Consider the following 23349-nt stretch of genomic DNA (forward strand, 5'->3'; position numbering starts at 1 on the left):
TTAATCTTAATATTTGCTGAAGCATTTCAGATGAATTTTTATTTTCCTTTTGTTTTTTTCTTTCTTACTTCTGTGTCACCTCACTAATTCCTCTGTTCTGAGCTGAGATTTATTCCACGACACTCCATAATTGCAACTCTGAATCGATATGTGCTCCAGCAGTATCTTGCTGTAGCTTGGGTGAGACCTCTCCCTTGAGAATGTCTTCGGGAAGGATGGTGGCTTTGGAGTGTCAGGAAATTCACCAGGAATGAGAAGAAACCAACCGACCAAGTGGACAGTAGAAATAAGAAAACAGCAGTGCTCGATGACCAGGCAAATACGCCTGCCAAAATGAAACTTAAAAAGCATCTGTCAGTGAGGCAAGCTGCTGCCCTGTCTGTAGCCTCAGTGCGTTGCCAGGGGACGTGGGACAAGCCGGGCCTCACGTAATTGAGTGAGATGACCATCAGCCACGGCTCTAAAACAGGGATGATCTTCATCAGTGGGGTTGGTAGCAGGACTCTGCAGCTTCTGATTGCTGTCTGGCTGTGCTTCCATCCTTAGAGAAAATCTGTTCTTAGACTGCCAAATTCAGAAGATGATTTTGCCCAAGTCGTTACCACCGTATTTTCTGAGTCTCTTAAAATAGAATTGAATTATAATTTAGAAAAAGGACCCAACATGCAAAAATGGATGGGCACGTAGGACGAGGCCAGGTTTGTGAGATGTGTTTGCCCCATGAATAGTGAAATCACCTCTTTTAAATCCAGAAATTTTACTGAAACACAGCTTTTGATATTGTGCTAAGAGTGGGCTCCTTTCCATAGCATTTTGCTTTGGGGACATGGAAATATTAGGCGCTTGTTAACTGTTTGGGGTTGGGTACCCCAAAATAAAACCCTGTCCTCCCTTCCGCCTTCCTTCCTTCCCTTCCCCTCTCTTCCTCTGTCTTCTCTCTCTCTCTCTTTTTGTCCCTCTCTCACACACACATACAAAATTTAGCATTCTTGAACGAACAGTGCAGAGCTAAAACTTGGGCGGGAAGATTACGCACAGAATTCATTCTTGCGATAATGACCCGAAAGGGTCATCACCTTTTCCAGATCACTGGTAAAGACAGGCTGAGGTCTTAGAAATAGGAGGGTGTCTTCGAAAAGTTCATGCAAAGACGTGTATTCTCTTTTAATTCCATTCTCCCGTGAACTATTGGAAGCACCCTCGTGAGCAATCTCAGCAGCTCTGAACAGCCTCTGAGCAGAGACCGGATCGTGAGAAGCACTGCAGGCCGAGGGTGTGTCCCCGTGGCAGCACCATGCTTTCAAGAGCTTAGACTGCCATCAGGAGGAGGTGGCAGCTGTGGTGGCAGTGCTGCTCTCAGGCCTTGGGGTGGCCCCCGTGCCTTTTCCACGTGCCCACTGGCCTTCTTGGATCCCTGCATGGGCAAATTGAACGCAGGCCTGGATGTGGATTCAAATTTAAATCACCCAAGTGTGTCTCTCTACCAGGGACCCTGGGAGGCATCCCAACTTACACTCCCCTCCAGGTGTCCTTGGGAAGTGGGTGATATTGCTACTCCACAGAGTAGGAAACCAGAGTTCAGAGAGGTCCAGGGCAGAGCCAGGATGTGAGCCTGGATCTTTGCACGCTGAGCTGGAGCTCCTTGCCTCTGAGCACCACTGTTGTGGAGATTTGCCCTCGGACTGGAAGGGGGACACAGACATTTGGGGCCAGCTCTCCAGGAGAGAGTGCGTGGGGTGGCCCCCTCCGTGTTGCGAGCAGGTTCTGAGCCTGCTTTCTTTTCTTTCCTTCCTGTCTTTCTGCTCCTTACTCGGGCCCACGTCCCCCCTTTCCAGAGGACCACCACTTTTTATTCTTCCCCCACTGTTTTCTTTCTCCACTGTGCACAGACCCCACATGTCAGGGCTTCTTTTACTTGCATGGCACTGGGTTAGGCAGCCAGTGGTAAGAAGGTGAACAGGACACACTTCTGCTGTCAAAGGCAGCAGAGGAGACAGACATGTACCAAAAACCGCAATGTAAGTCTAGGTGTGAGAAACGCTCTGGTGTGTGTGTGTCTTGCTTGTGAGCCCAGGGGAAGGACCCGGCAGATGACACTTCCATCTCCTCCAAGTCCATCTCCTTGCCTCATCTGCTATTTTTCTACCAAGAAGTTCAGCAAAACAAAACAGTGGGGGGGATGTGGGGGTGGAAAGCAGCCAAAAGCAGGCCCATGGGTAAAACCAACCTAAGCAGGTCATCCAGACAAGCACATCACACCTCCCTGTGTGACAGGGAGGCAGAGGGGATGTGACAAGCCCAGTTTTCGTCGCTTCAAGGGAGCAGAGACCCAGACCCCAGGTTCTCAGCCTCTGTTGCATTTGTTGTTAAGTAGAGAAATGTGCGGTGTCCATGGCAACAGCCCTACTGAAGCTTTATGGCCTCCCTGGGCACTTGCTGGCCCAAATCCGCTCACTTTTCCAAGCAGAGCTGGTGATGCTCCTGCAGACACTGCTCAGAAAACCACCTACTGAAGTGAAAATGGCAAGTCCCATCACCAGACCCTTTTCTGAATTGTTTCCCCAGAATTTGGCGTAAGAAGCCACTGCCTCTGGCCTAGGGAAAACTACACGTCTAATCCTGCCTCCTTGGGTTGGTCACCACTGGGGAAAGAACTGTAAGTCCTGCTAAAGGAAGTGAGTGAAAATGCTCGGTTCTGTTAAGACGGCAACAGATAACACTTGCGATCTTGCACCTGCCTCCACCACCTGACTGTTTTCTGTGGCGGACCTGAGGCAGGCCCTGCAGGCCCTCTGGTGTCCTGTGTGCAGAGCAGCCCTAGGTGTCGTAAACCGCACACCAAAAACCCATCCTGGGTGGACTCGGTGATGAGCCACCAGCACCCATCAGGAATGAAGGGCCCGCTCCCCAGTTGCTGGGGAGGCTGAGACTGACAGACGGTCCTCAGCCGCCTGCCCCTAAGGGGGCTCAGCAATTCCACTCCAGTCCACTCCCCTCCTGGGGGCCCCCATCCAGTAACTCAGCCCCCTCAGCCCAGAGGCTTGAGGGGTCATCCTGCAGGGCCAGATGAGGCTCCTGTTGAGACTGTCCCCACAGCTCAGCTCCCCCGCCCAGTCCCTGCGACAGGCACTGATCCTGAGCACGCCCCAGTGAATGTCTCCCTGCTCACCTCCACCTCAGACGTGTGCCCCAGGAGCTCCGCCTGTGGCATATCCCAGGTTCACAGGTGGTCCAGGCCAGGAGCAGCCCCACAGGGAGAGCAGAGTCAAGGCAGTGACCTACAGGATGACCAGCAGGGACCTGCCATGCTCCTGGAGCCTGGACCTGGTACCAGTTTTGCAGGCAGTGCATATCTGAGGGATGACAGAGGAATGAGGCACTTTAAGTGGGTATGGGTGTTCACATTTGCCGTCTAACCTCGACAGTGACTGATGCCAGTCTCTCCGGAGAGGCTTCATGTACACACTTTCCCAGGTGCATCCGCAGGCTTCCCGCCTCCTCACCCCTCAACTGGAAGCAACTGCTCCCTCTCTGGACTCTGCTCGCTCTCAGCATTTGGTTCCTGAGGCCTTTGTCATTCATTCCACAAACATCTATTGAATAAATACCCACCCTGTGCCTTGTGCTGAGCCCAGTGCTGGTGGTTCAGAGATGAAAGGTGCCATCCCTGGGCCAAGGAGCTCACAGTCTGTCCCAGAGACAAGAAGGTAAATATGTGGTTAGAACATACTGTGGTTGGCTATGCCATAGTGATAATATGAGGGGCACCTACGAGGGTCATCTGAGCTGGCCGGGGGTGGAGAGGATGTGTCAGCAATGAGGGGTGGCACTTCCCAGAGATGGGAGGGCTGAGCCAAGTCTTGGAGGACTGCTGGAGATCAGCCAGGTGTATTAGTTTCTATTGCTGCTATAACAAATTACCACACACTCGGTGGCTTAACAAAACACAAGTGATTCCTCTCACAGTTCTGGTGGTCAGACATCTGAAATCAGTTTTACTAAGCAGAAGTCATGATGTTAGCAGGGTTGGTTCCATCTGGAGGTTCCAGGGTGGAATCTGTTTCCTTGCCTTTTCCAGATTTTCCACCCACATTTCTTGGCTCATGGCCCCTTCCTCCGTCTTCAAAGCCAGCAGTGTGGCATCTCCTCTCTGATCTCTGCTTCTGTCCTTATGTCTTCTCTCTCTTTGTTCTCATGAAGACGCTGGTGATGACAGTGGGTCCACCTGTTTAATCCATGATAATCTCCCCACATTGAGATCCTTAACTTAATTATGTGCAAAATCCCTTCTGCAATGTGAGGTAGAATATTCATAGGTTCTGGGGATTAGAATGTGGACACCCTTAATCTGCAGGGGGGTTCAACTTCCCACACCAGTGATCATTCCAGGCAGAGGAGTGACACGTGCAGAGGTTGGGAGGCGTGGCCCCTTGTCACTGGGGAGCTGCACATAGTTCTAAGGTAGAAGCCTGGGATCGAGAGTAGTGTCAGGGGATCAAGCTGGACAGAGGTGCAGAAGTTGGTTTATTCAGGAATCTGGGTTTTGAACTTGAATTATAGTTACTTAGGAACATATATAAGTGCCTATTTGCCCATAAGCCACTGAGGCCAGGATCTGGGTCAGCATCTTCTTTATGCTGCTACAGCTCCAGCTCAGTGATGGGCACATGGCAAGACCTCAGCACATTGTGAGCCTCCACATGGCAGATGCCAGCTTTGCCCTACTATGACTCTGTGTGGCAGAGTGGTCTGAGCAGAGAACTGAAGGCACCAGAGCCCTGCTGGCATGCTCCTGGGCATCTTCCTCTTGGCAGCATGGCTGGTCTTCTTGTGGCTCACAAGGAAGGGTGTTTCATGAGCCAGCGATGTGTGTGTGGGCACAGACCTGGGGAGGGCACTTGGGACTGTCACATAAAGACTGGCAAAATGATCACTGTTGAAGCTGGAAGATAGGTCTGTGAAGGTTCATTGTACTCTTCTTTCTACTGAGTCATTTCACAACATATAGTTTTTAAGAGGTTGTATGAGCAGAGGTGAGCTGCATGTAGCATCACAGACAGCGCAACAGGCACCGAAAGGGGATAGAAGCCCCCCAGCAGTCACCGTATCTAGACCAGGGCTAGAAAGGATGAAGCTCCTGTCGGTAACTTATGAGAACATCTGCGAACATCTTCATAAACTTTAAAGCACTGCGTACCCATAAGGCATTATTCCTCAGTTATTGACACAAACGTTGCTTCTGCAGGAATCAGGCAGTTTTCCGGTCTTTTGTGTAATAAATGAGATGAATGTCCTTCCTGTTCAGCAATCTTAGGTCCCACTAAGGTAACTCTCGGCACACCCTTCCCTTGGATATCCTCGTGTCCATTAACAAGTGCCGGTCTTCTCCCCGGCCCCTCCCCAGACGCTGAAGGACGCCAGCGACAATGCGCGCAAGGACTTCCACCGCGAGGCCGAGCTGCTGACCAACCTCCAGCACGAGCACATCGTTAAGTTCTACGGCGTCTGCGTGGAGGGCGACCCGCTCATCATGGTCTTCGAGTACATGAAGCATGGGGACCTCAACAAGTTCCTCAGGTACGGGGAGTGGTCGGGAGAGGGTGGACCCGGCAGCCCAAAGGTGAGGACTGGTAGTTCCAAGGAGGGCGGGGAGCCCTGGACCTTTCTCTTGAACGGCCTTCCATGGTAACTGCACCAGCGCGTGCAGAGAAAGGACCAGAGGAGAAAGGAGGCCACGGCTGTGCTTTTTCCTTAATCAGCTGACTTTATATAACATGATGCTAGTGATTCCACTCAATGCAAACAGCATCTACGGAGCATTTGTTGTACTAAGTGCTATGTCATGTGCATTTGGGACTGGCCTTGGAGGATCTGTAGGAGCTTGCTGAGCAGACAAGAGAAGAACGTTACCCAAGGCAAAGGAAGCAGCAAGAGCTCAGGCAGCAAGTGTCACAGGGAGGTGCTTGGTCAGGGGAGCGTGAAGAGTCAGGTTGCCAGACTGTGGGATGCATGAGGGGGAGCAAGGAGAAAGCAGCCAGAGGAGGCAAGTCTGGGGTGGGGTTTGGATTTTGAAGATGGAGAGAACGACCAGGAGGTCAGTAGTTCAGAGGATCCACAGTGGAAAGAACAGACTCCGAAGAGCAAGAGCTTTAGAAAGAAAGTGGCAAAGCAGCATTTGACATGACCACGGAGGACCCAGGGGTGTGGGTATCGTTGAGATCCTGTCTTGAAAAGATGGATGGCTTCACCTTGAGGGGTTTCATGATGAGCAAGGTCTCTAGAAGAAGTCAAAGCAAGGAAGAGAAAAACACTGAGTGTGAAAAGGAGTCACTGGGCTACTCATTGGGTTAGTGTCACATGGATTTCTAGCATTGACCTAATTGGGTCTTAACTCAGCAAAGGCTTCTCAAGAAGTCCCCTCCTCAGGTGGTGCACTGGGAGGAGTCACAGACAGAGCAAGCGAGAGGCTAGCACGGCACGACACGAGCAACCGTGTGCCTAACTCTGGAGGAGACACCGTGGTGTGAGAACACGAGCAGGGAGTTCAGCCTCCAGACAGAGTGGAAGTTCAACCTCTGCCACAGCATTTGTTAGCTGAGTGAGCTCGGGCAAGTCTCTTAGTTGTTCCGATGATAACATGGTGCCAGCAGGGCAGGCATGAGGACTGGACTAGAGTAAGTATAGAGAGCTCTGGGCGTTGGAGCAAACGGGAAGTGTTGAATAGGCAGATGCTTGAATTCTGCTAGTAATGATTTCTACTGGTCGACCAGCTGCCCCAGCCATCACAAAGACAGCTGAGCTTGTTGAGATGGAGGAAGTTGGTGGCCGCCCTGGTGGGGCCCATGGTGAGAGTCCTCCCACGTCTACCGAGAGACAGAAGTGTGCTGCGCAGATAGTCCTCGGCCAAGGAAGCCAAGCGACACTGTTATTTGCATTAAGCAGAGCACAAATGGAAGACCTCTAAAGAGGCAGAGGTCCCAGGAGTGAGGGTCGGGAGACCTGGGGTCTACTTCCTACTCCGTACCCACCGCTGGGGACCCCTCTACTGTCAGGTGGGTCTGAGTTAGATCCTCTCCAAGTCTTGTCTGGTCCTAACATGCTATTTTCTTTAAAATTTAGCTGGCTTTCATTTTTCAAAGACTAGTAAATGTGCTACCTGTGATATCTTGGTAGATAGTATAAATTTGGAGCAACAGGAAAGAGGCAGACTGCCCTTGCTGGCCTCAATTTCCTGTAAAAAGGGTATAACAATATCCATCTCAAGGAGCAGTGTGAGCACTGTTGGCTGGGAGGTGATCGATAAATGTTGTCCCCCAAGCCTTCATTTCTGCCACATTTTCCTCTGCATTTTGGTTGAGAGATTCCAAATCCTGGTGAAGTCATGCCTTTTGTGTTAGGGAAACACCCAGGCCTCTGTCTCCCTCTGGTTTCTGCCAGCACTGAAGAGGGCCTTGCACAGAAATCGGCCCCAGATTACTTCATGCAAATGCTAGAAGATTCAGCCACTATGTAGTTTAGTAATTGGTCAGTCACTGCGAGAACAGTGGATGGGGGAGAACCGACTGCTGTTTTTAGAAATGCCATCTCATGGCTGGTGCTGTCTGGATCATTTTTACCATCTCTAGCCTTGTGGATACATGGGCAGTTTAGTCCTCCTGTGCTGGGACGGATCCCCATTCTCCGCTTTTCCTGTGATTGTGTGGGTAAGGAATGCCAGGTGAGATTGGGAATATGTGGCCAATTTGTGGTATTCTGAGGCAATCCTAATGCGTCATGCTAGGTTGGCAAACTTTTTCTTGTAGGTAATAGGACAGGGGCAATGGCAGCTTTTGCACAGTCTTGTCAGATCAAACGTGAAGGAAGAAAAGAAGCTGAATTTGGTTGAGGTCTAGAGGCTTCCAGGAGAAATATTTTCCCCTTGTTCCCATGCACCAGGCCACTACCCGAATTCAACATGGTGCTTTCCAAAAACTGTAGAATAATAAATCCAGATGTACTCACCTGGATGCAGTTAAATGCTTCTGTGAGTTCAGTGTGTGTGTGTGTGTGTGTGTGTGTGTGTGTGTGTGTGTGTGTGTGTGTGTGTGTGTGTGTTGCAACTTGACCCTTTCCCTTCCTGGCTCAGTCGGCCTCTCCCCAGCTCTTCTTCCCGTCTTCTGGAAGGAGCAGGCACCTGCTTCTCCCTTGGCATCTTGCACAGGGTGCGGAGCGATTGGAAGCCTACCCTGCTTTATTTCAGAATCTGCTAAACTCTGGGAACAAGAGGTTCGCCGTGCCAAGAATCAAGTTCTCGGGCACATTAACGTGCTGCAAATACAGAAAGAGTGTTTCCTCTTTCTGAAAGGGAACCGGGCACTTAGCTGCCATGAAAGGTCCCTGACTATCACTGGAACTGCCCTATAAAGATAGATGTTGTCTCTTATCCCACTTTTTATTCATCCAAAAACCACATATTGAGCACCATGGTGGTCAGTTCTTGTGCTAAGTGGAGGGAGAAATGAGGAATAAAGCAGTCCTTGCTTTCAAGGGGATTCCAGTTTTCCTCCTAGAATCTGTCCTGAGTTTCCTGCTAACTAGGGGAAAGAGAGATGAGTATTTTCCAAGTGGTAACAACTAATATTTGAGTCTTTCTGAGCGTAAAAAATTTTTAACTTGTATAAACCTAATAAACTCTTATTACCATCATTTTTGTGTTACAGTTGGAGAAATGGAGTCACAGTTAGAAGGTGACAGAGCTGGGACTCAAACCTGCAGCCCCTGACTGCAAAGTCCATAGTCTAAACCACTATGCAATCCTTCCTGCTGAGGTGGCTGTAAAAAAAAGGGGGGGGTGGTCAGTAGTGTTCTAGAGAATTCCAGAGCTGGAGCAGAGTGGTGAAGTGCTGCTGTAACCCTCGCTGGAGGGAACAAGATGAGGAAGGCTGAGCAGCCTCCCCTGCCAGGCCCCATGAACCGCTACTTGCTCCCCAAGCCAGGCTGCTGATGGTGCTTTTTCACCTCTTAAGGAATGTTCTCCTGGAAAAGGTGAAATTTTTTTGTTTCCAAGAACTGCAGTAGAATCCGGGGAGTGATAACTTTACTTATGCCCCCCATAAGAACTTGTTTTGAAAACTCACTTACCCCTTTTCTACAGTAAAAGTTTCTGCTCAAAGAAAGCATCCAGAGGCTTCTTCAGTTAAATAAGCCTTGTTCAAATACCCAGAAACAAGCAGGGGAAAGACTTTAAAATGCAGGTGTCTCTCCAGCCCACACCAGCTACTACAAAGTGCTGCAGGCGTTTGAGGGCCATCAGCCTTCGTGCGTGCAGAGTGGAAGGCTGGAATATAGGATTTTGAGCAGAACTGGCTTTCTGCATTGGCTTCTAACTTTTCCTCTACCCTGGAGTCTTTGCTTCCAACAATACTTGGAATAGTCCAGTTTTCTGGGGCTGAAATAAGACTGTGGCCAGTAAACAACTTATTTTACCCTTTGAACTAAATCTCTGAAGATTGATTCCTGGCTCAGAATCTCTGAGTCTTTATTTCAGGATTTCCCTTAGTTTAGGTGGACCCCTAGGTTCTTCTCCTCGTGGTGAGATTACTGCAGAGTTAAACAATTGAAAACATCCTCACTTTCCCTTGCCCTCTCTCTTAGTGCTGGAAAGGGTCAGGCTTGATTAACCTTTGGTGGGGTTGAGAGGGCTGGCCCTTTGGTGTCCTGAAGAGCTCTGTTACACGCCAGTTGTAAAAAGAAATGTGCAGAAGATAGCTTGTGTTTTCGTAGCACCTCTCCACTTCTTTTTAAAAGAGAACCTGTGTTTGCAAAGTCTTTCTCTGTGGCTTTCCTCGCAAAGGTGGTGAAGCACCATTCAAGCAGATTCTCAGTCCCTTCTCACATCACCGCCCTTAAGAAGGAGCAGCTCCTATCTGCATTTTATGGGATGAGGAAACAGGCTCATTACGTAATTTGCCTGAGGTCACGCAGCTAGTATACTGGGGCAGGATCCAATTCAGCTCAGATACCCCAGAGCTTTTGCCACTGTGCTGCAGCCTTCATACTTCCAGTAAGAGATTCTGAGCTGAAGAAAACCCCGAAACATTTCCACGGTGTTGTTCCTCAGTGTGACAAGAGGCAGGTGGGGACTGTGGTTTGAGTGGAGGTGAAATATGTTAGGACTAGCCTTATGCAGAAACAGGAGGTCCTCCCCAGGGAATGGTTAAACCCAGACAGACATTTGGAGACCGAGGGACCTAGAGGATCACCCAGCATAAAGTCCCTTTGCATTTTGACTAATGAGGAACTCACAGACCAGAGACCTTAAAAGGCCCCCCAGAGTTGTGGTGCTGGATGCTGGGGGGCCTGGGAGACTCCCCCACTCCTCGTCTCCTGTCCCTTCTCTGAGAATACAAGAATGACAGGTCTGGTGACAGCATGCTTTGGAAATCAAAGAAAGGAAGAATCGCAGTGATGGTGGAAGAAGGGGCGCATCTGTGGCCGGATGCTCATCAGATGGGTGGGGGTCGGTCACAATGCCACATGCGTTCTTGGATAATTCTGGCGCTGTCACTTTTATATACGCACGCAGTTCTGGGAGCCTGCAGACAGGGCCACCCACATTAAAGTTTATTTAAAATCCTCTGGAGGAGCCCATCTCCGCCCTGCTCGCCTCTGCCGGGAGGTGGCCTGTGACAGGCCTCGGCGCTCCTGGCCCTGCAGCGCCCTCGCGGGCCATCCGGGTCAGCGACACCGGGCTGGGCTCCCCGCGCGGGACCCCGGAGCCCCCCTCCCCGGAGCCCATGGCCGTGTTCGGACCCCCGGGAGCGCAGGGTTGTGGGGGGCCGTGCAGGACAGAACAGAGGTTCAAGAGCACGAGCCCCGCCACCCATAGGGCAGAGTACATCTCCCCCCAGCCAGAGAGCAAGTGTGCCAAGACTCCAGGGGCGCTCCGTGCTGGTGGGTGCACGTGCTGGGCCGGAGGGCGGGGGCGGGGGCGGAAGGAAACGGTATTTCCACCGGGGACGGACGGCCAGGCCGAGAGCTCCCGGGGACCCCGCTAAATGGTCTCGAGGGAGACCAGTGCGCCCCGGACCAGGGGACTGGGACCAGGGGACTGGGACCAGGGCACTGGGATCAGGGGACTCGGATCAGGGGACTCGGATCAGGCAGGGGACGCCCGGCTGCAGCGCGTCTGCGAGGACAGGGGACCCTGCTGGGCTCTGTGACCTCCCTTCAGGACAGCCGACGTCCCCGCTAGTGTTTGTTTCTGCTTTTCCTTTGCATCGGCCACCTGTGCTTGTCAGGGTCCGGGCTCTGCCAGTGCCTGACCCCGCAGAGTTCTGGAGCCCCTAAAACGTAAACCTGTGTATTGGGGGGGGGGGGCTGGGAATTTGAGATATTTGGGAGATGCAGCAGCCTGGGTGACCTCGGGCTTTAAGAAGCAGAGCTGCGGGGGAAGCACTTTGTCTTCCAGCATCAGCAGTTGGGGGGGCCCCTCCAGCCGATGAGCTGTGCCCCAGCGCACCCCCCGTGTCCCCCGCAGGGCACACGGACCTGACGCCGTGCTGATGGCCGAAGGCAACCCGCCCACGGAGCTGACGCAGTCGCAGATGCTGCACATCGCCCAGCAGATCGCCGCGGGCATGGTCTACCTGGCGTCCCAGCACTTCGTGCACCGCGACCTGGCCACGCGGAACTGCCTGGTCGGGGAGAACCTGCTGGTGAAAATCGGGGACTTCGGGATGTCCCGGGACGTGTACAGCACTGACTACTACAGGGTGAGTAGCTGGGCCCAGGAGACCCCAGGGCCCTCTTTTCCTGGGGATCCCCCGTGGTGTTCCTTTGCTAGGGCTGCCATGACAAAATATCAAAATATCACAGTTTTGGTGACTTAAACAACAGAATTGTATTTCTCACAGCTCTGGAGTCCAGACGTCCAAGACCAAGGTGTGGGCAGGTGTGGTCCGATTTCTCCTGAGGCCTCTCTCCTTGGCTTGCAGCTGGCTTCTTTCTTGCTGTGTCTTCACATGGTCTTTTTTTCTTTTTTCTTCTACATGCATGGGCCCCTCGTGTGCCTCTGTATGTCCAAATTTGCTTTTCGTATAAGGACACCAGTCATGTTGGATTAGGGCCCACCCTAATGATCCCATTTTTACTAAATCATCTCTTTAAAGCTCTCTTCAAATAGAGTCACATCCTGAGGTACTGGGAGTGAGATCTTCACCATGTAAATTTTGGGGGGACACAGTTCAGCCCATAACACCCCTCCTGCTTTTTCTGTGGCTCTCCAGAGTGGTGTGTGTCATCTCCAAAAGTCCTCAGCATGAGGATTCTTCCAGGGGAACCTGAGGGCTCAGGAAAATTCCCGGTGGACACTAGGTTAAAGCATTTTGAGGTTTGAGTTTGATTCTGTAAAATTATGCCAGGAGCCTTTGTTTGAGGTTTGAGTTAAGATGAGCTTGTTCACATAAATAAAAGTAAGCTGGCCCTTGGAAGGTCTCCCACAGACCACCTTGGTTGGAAGTGCCTTAGCTGGTGACCTTCTGGGTGAGTTCTAAGAGGTTCCATCCTGCCTGCTCCTGAGTAATCCTACCCCGTCTGCCCGGTGACTCCACCCTACAAATCACCGACAGGTAGCGTTATAGACAATCATTCACATCCACTGATTACTTGGAACTGGCCCCCTGGGTATGACAGATTTGTTAACTGAGGTCTTGGGACTTGGATACGAGAGAAAAGGGACACGTCTTGAAGCGATGCTATTTAGAGTGACGGTTTGGGGTGTGTTCTACTAACCTCAAACCCTCAATTTGATTTTCTTGTTTGTTTTGCTTGACTTTCAAAGGGAGAGGAAGGAAAGGAATCAATGTGCTGGGTGTACAAAGCCCAGGAGGACAAAACAGAGCTTGGCTAACTTGCATACTAGGGCAGGGCTGGGGAAGACGCTTCTCCCACCTCTGCTCTTCCAGGTGTTACTTATTTTTAAGGAGTTGTCTCTTCGGGTTGTTTCCCACACTCCTTCCTGCAGCCCCGCTCCCCTGCAGCCTCTGTGTTTTGGTGGGACCAGCTCTGCTGCAGTTACGTGCATGGCCGTGCTGCAGATTCCTCTGTTGAGTGTTTTGTGCTGGTTCCTCCCTTGCCACCTTGATAAGCATTGTGCACTTTAAAATAGTAAATATTATGGTATGTGAGTTATAGCTCAAAAAAGAAAAAAAGCTTGAAAAAGAAAATACTAACAAAATAGTGGCCATCATGATGAACATAGGAAGTTAATCTTAGTCATTTACGTTATAAAAACATTGACATTTGCTGTCTACCATATTTTATTAACATTTGCTAAAAAGAAAATCCTCCACTTAGGTGACAAGGTCCTCAAGTACTTCCTTCTGAATTGATTGGAGGAAATAATAAATCCAAGTTCCTTTATTTGTGAAATGTTCTTGGAACTATCCCAGTCATTAAGAAATGTGCTTCAGCCACCACATTAATCTCACACCACCCTCCCAGCCCCTCCTGATGGTCACACTGCGCAGTTGCAGCTGCAGGATCTGTGTGTCTGTGTGTCTGCCTTTCCACTGACGATGAGGAAGGGCAGCCAGACTCACACTGGCTCCTGTTAGAGGGATGAGAGGACTGTAGGGGAGAGGATGATGGTAGAAGACCTGATAATTTTATAGCACTAGGAAAACAAACAAATTACAATTTATATTTTGCCTTCTCTAAAATTGGAAAATGTTGGTCCGCCTTTTGGTTTCATGAAAGTGTGCATTATCGCAGAACTGCTTCTAGGGATATTTTTGCTTTTGGGGATAACATTTCAATGAGGTCCATTCAGTTGGGTTTGTCAAATGGACAGGCAGACGTTGTGCTCTGAGTGCTCCAGTGCATCTTACGGTGACTATGTCCCAGAGCACTGTTGCTTCCACGCTACTTATTCACCTACAGGGTCATGTATAAGCGTAGCTTTAAACCCATTCCCGTCATGGTGTCTAGTCATCTTCTCTGTCTGCATAGCTGGGGTAATGTGTTCTTCTCATTTGCCAGCACCTTAAGTCAGTTTTTCTTTATTATTTTCTTCCTGTGCTCCCCAACAGCCTGCATCAAACTCCAAGGTGAGGAGTTGCTGAAGCTGATGGCGGATGCCATCGCCAATGTTAAAAATCCTTCCACCACAGTAACGAGGGAGGTGTTAGCCAAGGCCATCTTAAATGGAAGGGTGACAACTGGATATGGAGTCGACTCTGTCCCTTACCTTTAAGCAAGAACCAATCCCACTAGAAGCCTAGGCTTTCTGCACATGGTGGCTTGTGAGCAGCCTCATGGGGTGGCCATGGCTCTGTGCAATCGTGGCAGGCGGGGCAGGTGGCAGCTGTCCCCTGTCATGCGGGAGCTGGCAGCATCAGAGAGCGGCTGCCTCAGGGCTCCCACCCTGTTGCAGCTGAGCTAATTATACCTTCTCAATGAAGGGAGAAATCAGAACATTGCATTTGCGTTGAAACCAGCCCGACGTGGCAGGTCCAAAATTCCTCTAGCATTTATGTTCTCTGAATTGTTTTAATTAGCAGCTCCACAGTACCAGTCTTTTATTTATTTTTTTTAATTCCTTCCCTCCACTGGCAACATCTGACATTTAGGAAGCATCTGAACCAGATTTCTGTCACATTCTGCCTATCAGAGACCTCGGGTTTCACTCTACTCGGTCATTCCTGTGCCACAGTGGGTCCACTGAAGTTTTTTTTAATGTGCACTCTGGTGTTTTTCACTATTTGGATCTAACATGTGCTTAAAATGAATGTGATCTGTTGGTGAGTGGAGAGCCCCAAATATCTGAAACCCTGGCTTTTAAATCTTGTTCTCCTTGAGCTTTAACTTTATGTCGGGGTCTTAAGAAGTCTTACCCTTTAATTCATCTTCCACTTAAGAAGAAAAGGAAGCAGAATAGACAAATTGATTTATAGTAGACTTTTAAAGAAGCAAATGAATGTAGCTTGGCTAAGCAAGGCCATGGTCAGAATCCTCAAGTATTAAAACAATATCAGCAACAAAGTCCAAGAAGTCATCGTTAGGTGCCCAGTACCAGGGTATTGAGCTCAGGGTAAAAGCGGTGTGCCATGCTAAAGCCAGCTGCTGTAACAAGTAGCCGAATGAACTGATTGCAACTTCAGCACCTTTATCCTTACCCTGCCCACCCTGAAGTGAGAAGATTGATGAACGAGAAAATGAAGTCCTCAGCCACTGAAGGGAAGAGAAGGTTTAGATCATGTAAAAGAACTGGACAAGCAGATAAATAATCAAGAGTTAACTATCATATTTTGGTTTTTTAAAAAGAATGTGTTTATTTTTAAGGAATATTTTTATGTAACATGAACATTTCTAGATAGGTAGGTAGGTAGATATACGCAGGTAGGTATGTGCAGGTGGGTTGGTAGATAGACGCATTTCACAAGTGTTTTAGTGTCTTGCTGTGCTGCTGTTTCCTCCAAGAGGAGCAGCATAAGAGGAAACTCCAGTTTCCCCTCCTCCCCAACTTCCTCCAAGCAGAGTAGTTGCTCACAAGTCTGTGATCCTGCAGTACTTTACATAAGTAGGCTTTACGGCACAGAGTACCCTGCATCATGCAAATTGGTTCGTATCTATGTCTCTTTTACTAATGTGAGGATGAGTCTTATCCAGTTTTGTATCTGCACAAACTGCACAGTGCGTGTCATGCACTAGGTGGTCAGTAAATGTTTCCTGACAGAACATCCATCAGCAAAAGCCTTTTTGAGCATGTCTTTTTAACCCTGTAGGTGAGTACAATGATGCTTAGATTTGCATTTGGGTCTGGCTGTGAGGCTAGCAGCATTGACTTCAGGAAGTAAAGCTAGGGATAAAGGGACATACTTATCTCAGAAAATTTCTTTGTGGTAAAGAGTCCAAGGCTAAAACTTATTTCCATTTATTACTACAGCAGCAAAACTGCCTCTGGTATGCTCTGTCTAGAACCCTGGAAACCAGGCACAATGTTCATTTTAAGGAGCAACTCAATCCCTTTCTCAAAGAGAAATGTCCTCGAGGTTGTTAACTCTCACTCACGTGTGTCATTTCATTATTTTCTTCATCACTATGTACTACCTACACAATGACTCTTCACTTTCACATGAACCATTGTAGGCCTCTCTGGATGCCTTTGATTAAAGTGGCCTCAGAAACATAAGAGGTTGTTTATTTTATGAAATCATCTTCAATTCATGCCTTTCACAACACTTGGAGAGAGCACAGTTCAGAGAAACTTGTCTGACAAGCAGAAACCAGAACATTGAGTTCAGACTAATTCTATATTAAACCAGATTTGCATAAATTGTTTCAAGATTCTAATTTGGTTTAATTTGTATTCAAGCCTTCCTAAGAACCTTTTACATATGCTTTGGAGTTGCAACAGGATGAGTGTGAGTCCCCTTATTCATTCATTCATTCATTCATTCACCACCTGTTTATGAAACTACTATGTGCTAGATGCAGTAGTAGATACAAAAGGCATCCAGATAAAAAAGACAAATGGGCTCTACTTAGACATTTCAATACAGTATAATAAATGCTGTAATGGAGATAGGTACTGGCAACCCCTAAGAGGAATTCTCTAGTCTACTTTAGGAAACCAGAGTAGGGTTCACAGAGACATGACATTTGAGCTGGTACTTGGGACATAAACCCCAAATTATTCTATTGGCGAGTGGGCCAGGATGGGGAGGGAGGCATATAAAATGACACATAGAGATGGCAGTGTAAACATCACAGTGCACGGCAAGTGAATGGGGCCTCCTTTGCCATGCGTCTGAGGCTAGCAAAATAGGCTGTTTAGGCTACGATCAGATTTCACGGGGGCCTGGTTGCCCTGCCAAAGACTTTGGACTTGGTCCTTTTGGCAGTTGGGGAGACACTGAGAGTTTTTACACCAGAAAGTGAAATATCAGATTGCATTCTGATATGTCATATGATCTATGAAAGTAAATCCACCCAACAGATCCCAATATTTCCACTTCCTTACGCATTTGATTTGCCTGGACCAAGATCTCTCAAACTGAGTCCATGAGCTGTTGGTGGTATGCTTCAATAAAAGAGATCTGCAATCTTAAGGTCATTCAATCATTCTCCTTGCTGCAGAACTCCTCAGAGCCTTAATCTACTGAGACCTTTTAATGAGGGTTATAGAAAGTTGCAAAAGCCATCATGGAAGAGCTGGCCTGGAGATGCATTACCCAGGTTCTGGTCCCTTCCATCTCACAACTAATGACGAATGTTAGCAGGAGATGTGGTAAGTCTGCCTTGTTTTTTTTCAGTCTTCTGAGTCTTTCATTCTTGAAATCACGAGCCCCTGTACTGTGTACATAGAAGTGCTACATTCAGAAACTAAGTCTGCTTCTGGGCAACTGGGAATGAAGGTAGGGAAAAGTGGTCATTGCCCATTGGCTTGGAAGGGTCAAAAGGACTCTGATGCTTCAAAGTCATGAGAGATCTCCCCTCCCCCATTTTTGAAGCAGATCTCAGCTTTCTCATGCCTATGACATTTCATAGTTTTACATCTCAGACCAGAGTAGCTTTCAGAAGGAAGCTGGCAACAGAGAGTTAGCTAGGGCATGGAGGAAAGAGGGTCAGATTTGGAGCCTGAAGACAAAGGCTCAAATCTCTGATTTCCCTTATGATCGTAGCAGTTTGGAACGTGTTTAGCCAAAGGTGGTAATATGCTACTAACAACTTTGACTAAGCAGATAGGGAGGTGTTTTGCTTACGTGACAGGAATCAGAGGTGGGCAGTTTCGGATTGGTTCAGAGGCTTTCCAATGTCCGATCTGTAGATTGGCACTCAGATTTCCTTGGTCTTTCTTTCCTGGCTGCAAGACAGCCACAGCAGCTCCAAACATCAAAACTGCAATCAGAGGAGGAAGGAGGTAAGGTGGCCGCAGGGAGCAGGTAGTTTCTTTCTGCACACCTTTCTCTGAACATCCCCTCCACAAAGACTTCTCCTTACACCTCATTGGCTGGAAATGGGTCAAGACCAAGGGCTGAGCTCACTTGCCAGAAGTGGATGGCTTGTAACCATTTGCTAGACCAAACTGAGATTCTACATAGAGAAGAGAGAAGCAAAAGGCTTGTCACTCTACCATAAAAGACCCAGACAAAACTGGGATTCTACTACAGGGCAAAAGAAAGTGAATGACTTTGGGGTAAGCAAAGAAATTATCTGTTATACTGACCATTGCCCTTGTTTCTTTATTTGCAATGAGGTCCTGCCTGTAAAAGTTGAGAACAATAAATCAAAGTGACACAGGTTTTGCTAAGAAATAAAGTACTGCGATTTCTCGGTGGGAGATCTTTGTTCTCTGTATGCAATGCTTCTTTTTTCTCTGGCTGCTTTTAAGATTTTCTCTTTATTACTGGTCTCAGGCAATTTGATTATGATGTGACTTGGTATAGTTTTATTCATATTTCTTGTGTTTGAGTTCATTGGATTTCTTGGATTTGTGGGTTTATAGTTTTCATCAGTTAGGATTTTTTTGGCCATTATTTGCTCAAATATTTCCTCTTTTTCTTCCACCAACCCCCTAGGGACTCCAATTTTACTTATATTGAGCCACTTTATGCTGTCTCATGGCAGCTGAACTCATTTTATGTTTTTGGATATTTTTTTCTCTGTGCATTTCATTTTGGGTAGTTTCTGTTGTTATGTCTCTGGGTTCAATAATCTTCCTCCTGCAATGTCTGATTTTCCATTATTGTCATCCAGTTTATTTTTCATTTCATATTTTGTAGTTTTCATTTCTAGAAGTTCAATGTGGGTCTTTTCTTATATCTTCCATGTCTCTAGTTAACTTTTTAAGCATGTGGAATATAGTTATAATAAATATTTCAATGTATTTGTCTTTAATGCTAAAGTTTGTGTCAGTTCTCGATCAATTTCTGTTGATTGAGTTTTTTCCTCACTGTGGGTCATATTTCCTGCTCCTTTTCGTGCCTGGTAATTTTAGGTTGGATGCCAGACATTGTGAATTTTACCTCATCGGATGCTGGATGTTTTTGTATTCCTGTACATACTTTTGAACTTTATTCTGGAATGCAGCTATATTGCATGGGAACAGTTTGATACCTTTATGTGTTGCTATTAATATTTATTGGTAAGATTAGAGTAATGCCTACTGTAGGGCTTGTTTTCCACTATTGAGGCAAGGGCCTACTGTGTACTGTACCCAATGGCCCGTGAATCATGAGGTCTCCACTCTGCTTCATGGAGCCAGCACTGTTCATGGCCCTGTTTCCTCTGATCCTATGGGTATTTCTTCCTTCAGCTGTGGATAGGGTCCTCAATGCATGCATTGATCAGTGCTCAGCTCAGTGCTCTGCAGATCTTCAGAGTTCTCTCTGTGTGCAGCTCTCTCTTCTCTCGTATTCTGTCCTTTTGACTCTGGCCACCTTAATCTCCCCAGATTCTCAGCTCCTTCTTGACATAGGGAGCCTGCCAGGCTACACCTGGGTTCCCCTTTCTGTCTCTCTCAATCAATGGAGCTGGAATAATCATAAGACTCACCACGTTTTCTTCTCCTCTCTCGGGGATCAGTGTCCTTCATTGCCTGCTATCTAGTACATGAAAACAGACATTTCATATATTAAGCCATTTTGGGGTGTTTCAGTTTGAGAAGGTAAATCTGTTCCTTGTTACTCCATCTTGCCTAGAAGCAAATGCAGTTGCCTTTTCTCCTGACGATGAATACATCATTTCAAAATCTATTGGTGAGCCACTTACAGAAAAGAAAACAAGTTCTCTCATCTCTTTAAAACAGCTACTTCCTGTGAAGTTTCTTTTTTCTTTTTAATTAAATAACTTACATTTACATAATACTTCTACAATTAAAGTTTTCCTGCCTACACAAGATTTTTACTTAAGTAGGAGAGTAGATTTTCTCCATCTCCAGTGTATATGGAGCAAGAGGAAATTATCTTAGTCTACTTGTTACCACTGAGAGATTTCCCAGGCTCAACATGTGAATTGGTTCAAGAAGGCTTTGGAAAAAAAAAAGTGTGGGCAGAATATTAACAATGCTCCACACTTTTCACATTCTCCCACAGTCTTTGCCCCACGGTCAGGGTTAGAGCACCTTGGATGGATAAAATGACCGGATTAATCCAAGATGGTATCACATACGCTTTCATAATTCTTAACCTCTTCAGTATGTAAGTACTGAGTAAGACGTGTCTGTTCCCTAAAGAAAATCACACATCTCTAGGGGAGAAGAGACATAGATGAATCACTCTGTCATCAGGCAGTGCGATACATGTTCTGGAGAATAGAGATAAATCGATTTTGGGGGACATGTGGGATGAAATCCGGAAAGTTCTCTGGAAGGAATAGGATTTGATCTGGGCCTTAAAGGAAGAAGAGCAGGTGGGCATGTTCACTTTAGAGAGTAATGCATATGATTGAAATTATAAACAAGACTGGGTGACCTGGTGACGAGTGTTTTCTGGGCAGAATGTTTGTTAAAATTTTAAACTTCAAAGGCCCGCACAGTGCTGGGCACTTCTAGGTTCTTAGTGATCATAACCATTTCCCAAAAGGAGCTTCCAGGAAAGATTGTCCGATATTCTTCTTGGAAGTCTTTCAGCAAAGATGCTGCCCAGCGTAGTGTGTCTTCAGGATGGAAATCACTCCTGAGTCCAAGTATAATTTGACTACCTTTCTCAGCTATCCGTAAAACTCTCTTAAAATCCTGTCCTCAGGTAGTTCTTTCAAATTTCTGCTTAGTCCATTTGATTGTGTATGAGAAACTATAAAACTCCGAGAGATTGTCACAAATCCTAACTTAATATTTGATACCCATGAAGACAATAAAACAGCAGAATTTATCCCTCTGCAGAGTAGCCGCAGCTTTTCTTGATCATCCCATTGGCGATCATGAGAAGTTAATGCAGGCATATAGCCTAAGGGATTCTACACACCAGATAGAACAAATCCTGAACTGGGCCTCACTAAGAATTATCTAACGTAACTTTGCGTGTGATATCCCACTGTGAGAAAACTCCTCACGTTCTTTTCATGCCAGTGAAGACAAAGCAGCATTGCCTTCCCTACTCCATAGACATCCCCACTTTACAGGACGCCACGCTTGGCCGTGCATCTGAATACCTGAGCGCTTTTCTCAAAGTCTTGATTCACGGGCCTCACCTTAGATATACTGATTCAGCATCTCGGGGAGATGAGAACTGGGAATTCATATTTTTAACAAGCTTCTTAGATGAGTGTGATGTGCAACCACGTGTAAGGCCCATTATATTGGTCCTGCTCGGGAGCCCTTACAGAAAGTCGCTCAAGACATAACACGGTCTCATGTATGAGATTCATATGGTAACTTTACAACAGGTCTTAATTATCAAGCTTCAAAAAGTGGGTTAGGTGTTGTTAACAGTTCTCTCAAACATGACCTTTGTTTTCCTGACAGAGACGGTATGACCATAAGTCATGGATTTTTAGGACTTCCCAAGGGAAAGGCCCTTTGAATTTTAATCACCGGCGTGCAGTCCAATCCTACCCTCTTTACCATCAGAGCCTAGATTCACTGACTCATGGCATTTCCAAATGAGCCCAAGATCTGTTCCTAATGATCAGTTGGTAAATGACATATGATGTGAGGATCTCCACTCTTACCCTGGGAGGAGAGCAGGGCTCCTTCTCTGGGTCAGTATTGTCAAGGGCATCACGCAGATGGAGAGAGACGGAGTAGCATTGGTTGAAAGTTAGGGGACGTGCTCGTGGAAGCCATCAGAACGCAGTGTCTCGGGCAGGAGCCAGGCCTCCCCCAGCCCAGCGGGTGGTCTGGGCAGACCCCTGTTGCCTTTCCTTTCACTGCATGGTCGTACATCTGTGTGGGTGACTGGTGGGGGCCCTGCACAGGAAAAGCAAGGAAAGGCTTGTGAAAAGTCAAACAGCTTTTCAAAGTATCCTTGTGGGTGTCTGTATTGAAGTGTCACAGTATGAAGGCTTTTTATTAGCAGCTATTTTGGAATCCTCACCCTGAAATGGAACAGTTTCTTCCCTACATGGCATTTCCAGGCTGGCTTCCTCCCTCACAGCCCCACGACAGCATCAGCTTCTCACAAGGGGGTGGAGAATGTGGCGCTGGGCTCCTTTGACGGCGGAGCCGGGCTGTGTGGCCCACGCCCTGAGCCCCAGAGAGGATGTGGTTCATTCACATGCTGCTGATGACAGAGCTACGGCAGTGGAGGCTTAGGGGGACAGAGGCACGTGCCTCACCTTCGCCTGCTGCACAGACGCCTTCCTGGGCCTCTAAAGAGTCTGGAGGGATTGACGTTAAGGGCAGGGGGAGCTTCACTCTCAGGTGAAATTGTAGGGTGAGTGACATCCAATATCAGTGCCTTTGCTCTACACATAACCACAGGTGCTTAAAGTCTCCTCAGCTCTCCTTGGGCAAGTAGTGAATTTTTCTGGAAAACTCATTAGACTTTATTGTAAAAACAATTATGATCTTGAAAGACCCCTATTAATGTCTTGGAGGGTTGATGTTGGGTCTTGTAAGGAAAACTAACATATCTGGCTTCCTTTTATATCTCAGCTTCACATGTAATCCTCTCAGCCTTCTTTTAACAATGCAGGTGAGGAGAATAATATTCAGAGGCGAAATCGCCCTCAGCCCTGTGGCGGAGCTGGCCTCTGAGCGCGGTTCTCAGAGGAGACCATGCCCTGTCCTCTGAAGCCGTCCTGATGCCCTCAGCACGGCCCAGCTCCTCTCACCCTCTCCCTGGGAGGTGTTGGAGGGGCGCCTGTGTATCTCAGAGCTCTGCCCTTCATGGTCACAGCAGGTCCATCTAGGACAGTGGCCCACTGTGCAGAACAGAGTTCTAAAGCTTTGTTAGTTGAAGGAGGAAACTTTCAGAACCATCAGCTTTTAGATTGGAAAGGGGCTTCAGAAATAGTCAGTCTGTCCTTTGTCTTAAAAGGGAATCTGGATCTTTCATCCAGCCTCCTAGCTTTCCCGGTTTGGGTCATTTCCAAATGTGATTAATATGCCAAAGAACAGACAGGCAGACAGCAGACCTGGGTCTGTTCTCCCCTTCAGTAAGCATGCAGCCCGTGACTTTGAACAACTCATTTAACCTCTCTGGACCTTACTTTCCATAGTAGTAAGAAGCTGACCAAGTCTGTTCTGTCTGCTACTTAGCACTGCCATGACGCCACCATGGAAGGTGTAAAGTATATTTATGTAAATTATTATTAATGCTGTTGTTGCCATGGGTGAACAGGGACAAAGCAGGATCCTGTGACCTTTACTGGACTTCACCTTCCATGTCTGAAGGGATCCTTCTAGGAAAACATCCCTGAATGCAG

At 47.7% G+C, this 23349-nt stretch overlaps 1 protein-coding gene across 1 annotated transcript in view; it reads left to right on the plus strand.

The window, feature by feature from the left end:
- NTRK2 (neurotrophic receptor tyrosine kinase 2) overlaps positions 1 to 23349 on the plus strand; it is a 326056-nt gene that overhangs the window by 253233 nt on the left and 49474 nt on the right. The window contains exons 13-14 of the mRNA XM_063080630.1: positions 5405 to 5577; positions 11519 to 11753. Of these exons, the coding sequence (XP_062936700.1) occupies positions 5405 to 5577; positions 11519 to 11753 (408 nt within the window). The remainder of the gene's footprint in view (positions 1 to 5404; positions 5578 to 11518; positions 11754 to 23349) is intronic.

The sequence above is a fragment of the Cynocephalus volans genome, chromosome 16 (genome assembly GCF_027409185.1).
Source record: "Cynocephalus volans isolate mCynVol1 chromosome 16, mCynVol1.pri, whole genome shotgun sequence".
NCBI lineage: Eukaryota > Metazoa > Chordata > Mammalia > Dermoptera > Cynocephalidae > Cynocephalus > Cynocephalus volans.